General features: G+C 44.8%; 1 protein-coding gene across 1 annotated transcript; it reads left to right on the forward strand.

The window, feature by feature from the left end:
* Positions 1–325: 325 nt before the first annotated feature.
* LOC143956784 (uncharacterized) lies at positions 326–4,507 on the forward strand. Its single transcript, XM_077466961.1, has 2 exons — positions 326–465; positions 2,713–4,507. Exons 1-2 carry the CDS (start codon positions 336–338, stop codon positions 4,209–4,211), a joined length of 1,629 nt encoding a protein of 542 aa, XP_077323087.1. The 5' UTR covers positions 326–335; the 3' UTR covers positions 4,212–4,507.
* Positions 4,508–9,772: the final 5,265 nt, after the last annotated feature.

Raw genomic sequence — 9,772 nt, forward strand, 5'->3', positions numbered from 1 at the left:
TGATGTTAAAGAAGAGATAAAAGAAGAGGATGATGTGGAGGATGGGGTGATGGAGGAGTCAAAGTTCCTAAAAGAACACAAAGATCTGTACCAGGACACCATGGTGGAGACATCCAGCTACATGAACCCCCCAGAGAGATGTCACCATCCTCTGTATTCCCGGGATTCCACACAGGAAGATCTCACCATCCCTCATTATTACAAGGTTGGTGGGATGGAGCATCTAGAACATGGATGGAGATGTGTGGATTTTATATCTGTGATGTCACAGTAATAAATCTTCTATCTTACAGATGATATTTTCTCTCATTTTCCTGATTTAGAGTGGAGATCCAATGGATATAGAATTTGAGGTGAAATCAGAAGAAGAAGAGAGGTATGTGAGGGATGATCAGCAGTCTATGGAGGAGGATGGAATAACGGGGACACTTATAGAGGAGGACACTCCTACAGAGATCAGCACAGGTGGGTCATTAACACCAAATCCATTCCTCCACCCATACTGCTCACTGATTGGTCCAGAGTAGGGCGGGGGCTGGGTGATATCAGCCTGTAATCCCCTGGTCACTTTCCTGAGCTGTGTTCCCCATCCTGTATTCCTGGATTTCTCTCGGATAATCTTCCTTCTCTGTGCTGCAGACACAGTTCATGTATCTAGGATGGATTTATGGAGATTCGGGGGGTTCAGCTGGCAGCAAAATGTTGATTTTCTCTATAGGTGTTGCTTGTCTTAGACATCTGGGGATTGTGTCTTCGGTCTTCTGTCCCATCCCCGGATCTAGCGAGATCTCTGACAGAGGAATTCTCCCGGGGTTACTAGTTATGTTGTTTGCTGGCAGTGCCGGGTGGAGGGATATGTCTGTATAGCAGAGGTAGGTAACCTTAACGAGGTGGAGATCTACCTGAACAACATGGATGAGTCAAAGATCACCAGGCACAGTATTGCCCAGTGTCACCTCCTCAAACCTGAGTTAGCCCTCTAATTGCCATACTACTGTGTCACAATAGTGTGCATTGCACCGCAATCATGGGTGCAAATCAGGTGGTGAGGAGGCAACATATCACCTCCTCACCACCTGTCAACACACACTTGGATCGCTTTTCAGAGGAGCAGCAGTGTACTGCCTGCCAATTTTAACCCATTTAAGTAAATAAGGGCATTATGGAGGAGCCCCACAACTTCATGCTTCTGTAAGGTCCAAGGGGTTAAAGCAGGTGGTGAGAAAGCAACAATGCTGCCTGCTTTAACCCCTTATTTTCTGTACTGCACAAGGTTGCAGGGCACTTGCAGAGTGGCCTCATTCACTTGAATGGGTTATGCTTGGTAGGTGTGACACCCACATACTATGACACCCACCAACCATCAACCATGACACCCACCAACCACCAACCATGACACCCACCAACCATGACACCCACCAACCACCAACCATGACACCCAACAACCATCAACCATGACACCCACCAACCATGTCACCCACCAACCACCAACCATGACACCCACCAACCACCAACCATGTCACCCACCAACCACGACACCCACCAACCACGACACCCACCAATCATGACACCCACCAACCATGTCACCCACCAACCACCAACCATGACACCCACCAACCATGTCACCCATCAACCATGTCACCCACCAACCATGACACCCACCAATCACGACACCCACCAACCATGACACCCACCAACCATGTCACCCACCAACCACCAACCATGACACCAACCAACCATGACACCCACCAACCATGACACCCACGATCTATGACACCCACCAACCACCAACCATGACACCCACCAACCATGACACCAACGAACTACCAACCATGACACTCACCAACCATGACACCCACCAACCACCAACTATAACACCCACCAACCATGACACCCACCAACCATGACACCCACCAACCACCGACTATAACACCCACCATCTATGACACCCACCAACCATGACACCTACCAACCACCAACCATGACACCCATCAACCATGACAACCATCAACCATGACAACCATCAACCATGACCACCATCAACAATGATACCCATCAACCATGACACCCACCAACCCTGACACCCACCAACCATGACAATGCATATAACTCCTGTTGCAGCTACGACATGTGTACACCCCTGGCCACTGCAGCTAAAGGGGATGTGGTTGGGGCAGGGGTGATAAAAACACATATTTACTATGGGGTTTTACCCCCCAATAATAATGTGATAACATCCTCAAACTTTGGACCCTTAAACAGAAAGTGATAATAAGGGAGGAGCCAATAACCCAATGATGGGGGTCTTCAGGATCAGTCCAGTCTTCATCTTGGTTGTTCTCCCCCCATCCTCACTCTCTGACCTCTGGTGGGGCTCAGCCCCGCTGTTATTCATGACTAAATCAGGGAGTTCAGGACTTCTTGTGTTGGGAAGATGGTAATGAGTGATAGATGGGGAGGGGACACTCGTCCTATAATCCCCTCATCACTGTCACTCCTATAATAGACAGTTCTCGTTGTGTCCTCACTCTCTGACTAAGGTCCATGAATAAAGAAATGATCTGGTAGGAGATCAGAGGACCCATTTACTAGTTACCTTGAGGGGGGAATTGTAAGATCCTCAGAGACAAAGCTGCCTGATGTGGGCGGAGTCCTGGTTTGGGGGAACCAATCAGCTCATGTCTAGTAATAATCTTTGTATTTCTATTTTAGTAGATGGACGGGAGATGAGGAAAACCTCAGAGGATTGTCTCACTTTGTCTCCAGACTGTGAAGTAGAAGATGAGGACATCACACAGTATAGTCCAGGAGAAAACCCGACCACCTCAAATGTCCATCCGGCACCACACAGTGTAGATGGACCATCGTCTTCCTCTGATCCTAAGGAACCTCAGACTGTGCGGGACGGTGCCGCCCTTCCAACAGAGAAGAGGTTTTCCTGTACTGAGTGTGGGAAATGTTTCCATTGTAAATCCCATCTTATTGTGCATATAAGATCTCACACAGGGGAGAAGCCATATTCCTGTCCTGAGTGCGGGAAATGTTTTTCAAGTAAGTCCAATTTTTCCACACATCAGAGATCTCATACAGGAGAGAAGCCGTATTCCTGTCCTGAGTGTGGGAAATGTTTTTCACAGAAGTCAGATCTTTCCACACATCAGAGATCTCACACGGGGGAAAAGCCACATTCCTGTCCTGAGTGTGGGAAATGTTTTTCAGACAAGTCCAGTCTTTACAAACATCAGAGATCTCACACAGGGGAGAAGCCGTATTCCTGTCCTGAGTGCGGAAAATGTTTTTCAAGTAAGTCCAATTTTTCCACACATCAGAGATCTCATACAGGAGAGAAGCCGTATTCCTGTCCTGTGTGCGGGAAATGTTTTTCAAGGAAATCCCATCTTTCCACACATCAGAGATCTCACACAGGTGAGAGGCCATATTCCTGTTCTGAGTGCGGGAAATGTTTTTCATATAGATCCAATCTTTCCAGACATTGGATTTCTCACACGGGGGAGAAGCCGTATTCCTGTCCTGAGTGTGAGAAATGTTTTTCAAGTAAGTCCAATTTTTCCACACATCAGAAATTTCACATGGGTGAGAAGCTGTATTCCTGTCCTGAGTGTGGGAAATGTTTTTCACAGAAGTCCCATCTTTCCAAACATCAGAGATCTCACACAGGTGAGAGGCCGTATTCCTGTTCTGAGTGTGGGAAATGTTTTTCACAGAAGTCCCATCTTTGCACACATCAGAGATCTCACACGGGGGAGAAGCCGTATTCCTGTTCTGAGTGCGGGAAATGTTTTTCGCAGAAGTCAGATCTTTCCACACATCAGAGATCTCACACAGGGGAAAAGCCGCATTCATGTCCTGAGTGTAGGAAATGTTTTTCAGACAAGTCCAGTCTTTACAAACATCAGAGATCTCACACAGGGGAGAAGCCCTATTCCTGTCCTGAGTGCGGGAAATGTTTTTCGCAGAGGTCCAGTCTTTCCACACATCAGACATCTCACATGGGAGAGAAGCCACATTCCTGTCCTGAGTGCGGGAAATGTTTTTCAAGGAAGTCCCATCTTTCCACACATCAAAGATCTCACACGGGGGAGAAGCCGTATTCCTGTCCTGAGTGTGGGAAATGTTTTTCAAGGAAGTCCAGTCTTTCCACACATCAAAGATCTCACACGGGGGAGAAGCCATATTCCTGTCCTGAGTGAGGGAAATGTTCCTCACTGAAGTCCTGTCTTCCTGTACATCAGGGTTCCCACACAACCCTTGAGGTGTATTAGTGCCTTGTGTGCGGGAAATGTCTTCTATATGAATGTTGTTGGACATCACAGGTCTCATGTGGGGAAGAAGCACACCCTGATATACACCTCAGATATACTCCATGGCTGATCTCATCATATAAGAAGCAGGGGGATATATGTGTGGGGAGTGTGTGAAGGGGGTGTGAGTCCCTGGATGTCCTTTATTATTGGCACGTGCACAGGGAGGACTTGTCTCACAAATATCCCACTTATATTGTGTTTTATCACTCCATGTCAATGTGATATGTCTATCTAAACAAGGATGGACAATGTCACTTGTCATTTGTAACACTTTGTATTTTGTAACTGATTGTTCAATATGAGAACTTCCAATAAAAATGATTAAAATATAAAAATGGAGTCATTGCCTTTCATTGATATGTGATGTAAGCTTTGCAAACACTCAGTGTTCTCATTTTATTTTTGTTTCAATAGTTTATTGAAAGTTTTGTAGAACAACAAATAAAATGTACAGATAGTAAAATACAGCAATAAATGATCTTATAAACAGCAAATTTCTATTGCGGTTGGGAGGTAAAACAGAGGTGTAGAAGGTTTATCTATGTTTGAGCATTAGATAGGTTGTAACCGTAGAGTAGAACATCAATGTAAACGTTAATAAGGATAAGAAAGACCCCCTAGGGCTCACATCCTATTCTGCTGTGATATACTCATAACAGGGGTGTTACAGGGGTAGAGGATTTATGTTGATGAAAACCCCAGTCACAGGGAATGTCGGAAACCAGTTGGGATCCAAGGTTTATTTAACGTAAAACAATCCGTTTTGCATCAAGTCTCTTTCATATCCATCCACCCCTAATGGGAGATAACTGTGGACGGAGGAGAACTGCCGGTGAAGGAACCGAGGGGTTTATGAGGAGACTTGACGAGTTCTATTATAACCATATGGAATATCTATTGTTATTGAACATTAGTCTGTGTATCGATGATAACATTAAATGATTACATTGTGCAACATGGAGGGGAGGAGAGAGAGATATGGGGAGGGGGAGGGCGATTGTCGACAGAAACGGAGGTATATAAATGGTGTATGAGGATATAGAGAGGGGGTAAGAGGGAAGGCTACCTGTAAGCTTTCTGTAAGGTAAAGGAGAGAATAAGGATGGGGAAAGGAGGAATGGGGGAGACGGCCCCTAGACAAAGCAGCACAGCTATTTATCTCATTATCAGATCAGGTTGAGGGTAGCAAGTGAGTAGTGGTATGTTTTGTGGAGGATCGAAATTGTATCCAGCATGCCCCGGTGTGAGTGAATTTGGAGTGTTTGTCATGAGCTTGATGTATAAGTCCTTGTACACACGATCGGAGATTCCGACAGAATGTGTCCGATCGGCGCGTTTTGTCGGATATTACGACTGTGTGTGGTCTGCATCGGACTGTTTCCGTCGGAATATCCGTCGGACCAAATTTTCCAACATGCCGGAAATATTTTCTGACAAAATTCTCAGATCGGACATACTCCAATCATGTGTAGAGAATTCCAATCGGACAAAGTGCCACACATGCTCAGATCAAATCCCTACATCAAAGCTATTGGCTACTAGCCTGAACGTAGTCCCATCGTAACAAAATAACGTCATCACGTTCTGAACGATCGGATTTTCCGACAACTTCGTCCAACCGTGTGTATACAACAGTTTCAGACAAAATCCGACGGATTTGGTTGTCGGAATCTCCGACCGTGTGTACAAGGGCTAAGTCTTTCCATTTCTTCAGTGCTATCAATCTGTCGGTACCGTTCACTCACAGTTGGTGTTCTTGTGGTTCTCCAATGTCTGGGGGATGCATTGTGTAGCGGCATTAACCACTTAACAACCGCCCATTGACGATTAACGGCTTCAGGGCGGTTGTTTAACTCTGAGAGGCAGTTAATTAACGGCCTCCCAGAATTCTGCTCTCGTGCGCCTTCTGGGGCACGCACACTAGAGCATCCGTGACCGCCGGGTCCAGTGGACCCAGCACATCACGGTATATGGCCGATCATCGCATCCGATTACCACGTGATCGATCCGTCAAATGACAGAGTGATCACTTGTAAACAAACTGTAATGACACCGGTTACTACCTCCCCCTCTCTGTACCGATCGGTACAGCGGAGGGGGAAGAGATCGGTGTCAGCAGCGCTGTGGGCTGCATCTGCAGTGCCCACATCGCTGCTCACCGAAATTTAACCCCTCAATTCCCTGCCAATACTCTGCAATACCCTGAAATACTCTGAAATACCCTGAAATACCCTGTCATTACTCTGCAATACCCTGCAACACTCTGCAATACCCTGCAACACTCTGCAATGCTCTGCAACACCCGCCAATACCCTGCAACACTCTGCAACATCTGCCAATACCCTGCAACACTCTGCAATGCTCTACAACACCCGCCAATACCCTGCAATGCTCTGCAACACCCGCCAATACCCTGAAAAACTCTGCAATACCTGCCAATACCCTGCAATACTCTGTAATGCTCTGCAACACCCGCCAATACCCTGTAACACTCTGCAACACCCACCAATACCCTGCAACACTCTGCAACACCCGCCAATACCCTGCAACACTCTGCAACACCCGCCAATACCCTGCAACACTCTGTAATGCTCTGCAACACCCGCCAATACCCTGTAACACTCTGCAACACCCACCAATACCCTGCAACTCTCTGCAACACCCACCAATACCCTGCAACACTCTGCAACACCCGCCAATACCCTGCAACACCCGCCAATACCCTGCAACACTCTGCAATGCTCTGCAACACCCGCCAATACCCTGCAACACTCTGCAATGCTCTGCAACACCCGCCAATACTCTGCAACACTCTGCAATGCTCTGCAACACCCGCCAATACCCTGCAATGCTCTGCAACGCAATACTCTGCAACGCTATACTCTGAGATACCCAGCCATACTCTGAGATACCCAGCCATACCCAGCCATAGTCTGTGATACCCTGCAATACCCAGCCATAGACATCCCCCCTCCCACCGCCCTCCGGTGCTTCTACCAACTCGCCAATATGATCAAAGCCAGAATCTTTTTTTTTTCAGGCTTTCCAGCTTAGAGGTGAGATGCGGGGTCTTATTGACCCCATATCTCATTGTAAAGAGAACCTGTCATGTCATATTCCTATTACAAGGGATGTGTACATTCCTTGTAATAAGAATAAAAGTGATCAAAAAATTTATTTTTGGGGAAAAAAATGTCAAACTAAAATAATTAAAGTAAAATGTCCCTGTCCCCATGTGCTCGCATGGAGAAGCGAACGCATACGTAAGTCCCGCCCACATATGAAAACGGTGTTCAAACTGCACATGTGAGGTATCGCTGCGAATGTTAGAGCGAGAACAATAATTCTAGCCCTAGACCTCCTCTGTAACTCAAAACATATAACCAGTAAAAAAAAATTAAATTGTCGCCTATGGGGATTTTTAAGTAGCGACGTTTGGCACCATTCCAGGAGCGTGTGCAATTTTGAAGAGTGACATGTTAGGTATCTATTTACTCAGCGTAACTTCATCTTTCGCATTATGCAAAAATTGGGCTAACGTTACTGTGTTTTTTTTTTAAGCACAACACTGTTTTTTTTACAAAAAAAAGCATTCAAAAAATTGCTGCGTAAATACCGTGCGAGATAAAAAGTTGCAATGACCACCATTGTATTCTCCAGGGCGTTTGCTAAAAAAACATATGTAATGTTTTGGGATTCTATGTAATTTCTAGCAAATAAATGATGATTTTTACATGTAGGAGAGACATGTCAGAATTGTCCTGGGTGCTCCAGAACGCCTGATGGTGCTCCCTGCATGTTGGGCCTCTGTATGTGGCCACACTGTGTAAAAGTCTCACACATGTGGTATCGCCGTACTCGGGAGTAATAGCAGAATGTGTTTTGGGGTGTAATTTGTGGTATGCATATGCTGTGTGTGAGAAATAAACTGATAATATGGCAACTACCAGGAATATCTACCCCCACCCGGGACCGAGGACGCCTATAAGAGGACTATAGACTACTACCTATCCCATCAAAAGCTGGAATACAATCCTCCGGGATTACAAGCGCTTTAGACCCACTGTCATAGGGCATGTGGGTCCAACATTTCTGGTAAGAGTACCTACTTTACATTTATTGAGTGTCGTGTCATCAGATACTACTACAGACAAACAGATTGTTGCCGCTGGTCTTGTAGCCACCCTGGCCCATGGTCTATATGAGAAGATTGGCCACTCTTGCTTGTTATAATAAGAGGATTCCTCTATAGACTGATGAACTGACAATGATTTATTTTCCAGAATTCACGCTATGTAATCCCATTGTTACTACATTACACATTTACAATTGTATTCATAGTGCACTGGGCATTGCACATTGTACACAATGGCGTTCACGTTTATCTCACAGTAAGCGTCAGACCTTTTTTTCTTTCAGCACAGGTGGTTTATATTCATTCTACAACTGTTTTGAGTTTTTTGGTGCTTACCTTTTTAGCACTACATTTTTTGTTTCACACTTGTATAGAAGGAGACATTGTTGCAATAAGTGTTAATGGGATGAGAACAAATTTAATAAATATGTTTATGAAAAATATTAGCGCTCTTCCTACACAGTACAATATTTCCCAAATAGATGAATTTCCATGGGAAAAATGGGCAAATATAATTCAAAAGGATAAAGGTTTATTAATAGCTTTGGCTAAGGAATTGCAGAATGCAGAAGTATTGTTTAAACATGAACAAGGAAATTTGCAAGAAATATCACATCAATGGTCAGAATTTTCAGGAAGTAATTGGTGGAAAAATGTAGTAATAGTGTATCAATTTGGGGAAAAACTTTGATAACTTCAGCAGCAGGAAATATTTTATCGCATCCTATTGTTATTCTTTGTATTATTATTATGTTATTTCTTATATTCCAGTTATGTTTGATGTTTAGAATGAAAAAATTATATTATCGAATTAGAAGTGAAATTAGGAAAGGAGATGATTTATTGCAAAATAAACGTAAAAGGAGAATGGGTTTTGGAGTTACGGATTCAGTTACACATGACAGAACATTTGGAGTTAGGGCAGTTTCACACCACACCAGCCATAGCGTCGGCGGTAAAACTGCGCTATTTTTACCGCATTACTACTGCATTTTACCACGTTTTTGGGGCGCTAGCAGGCGTTTTAACGGTGTTTTACAAGTGTTATTGAAGCATGGGCATCAAAGAACCACCCCACCTCCCTACATCACTTCCTGTTTACTTCCTGGTATCTTGTGAGGTGAAGGAGGATACAGAAAGAAGATGGAGTTCATGGAGCTGCTCTTGATGTTTGTGCTACTGTATTGGGAATATATCCACCAACAGAGGCAGCAACGTTGGTATTGGGTTCATCCCATCCTCCAAACACACAGCTCTATTGGGCAATTTGTGTTGCTATATGTGCACCTAAGAGTGCACCCAGACAAATTCA

The sequence above is a fragment of the Lithobates pipiens genome, unplaced genomic scaffold, assembly GCF_037356315.1.
Source record: "Lithobates pipiens isolate NorthernLeopardFrog02 unplaced genomic scaffold, aLitPip1_a1.2 Scaffold_41, whole genome shotgun sequence".
Classification (NCBI taxonomy): Eukaryota; Metazoa; Chordata; class Amphibia; order Anura; family Ranidae; genus Lithobates; species Lithobates pipiens.

Excerpts from the sequence above, each read along its gene's own strand:
- LOC143956784 (XM_077466961.1), top strand. The coding sequence starts at position 336 with ATGGATATAGAATTTGAGGTGAAATCAGAAGAAGAAGAGAGGTATGTG. Across the intron at positions 466-2,712 it reads TCCTACAGAGATCAGCACAG|TAGATGGACGGGAGATGAGG; the intron begins GTGGGTCATTAA and ends TTTCTATTTTAG.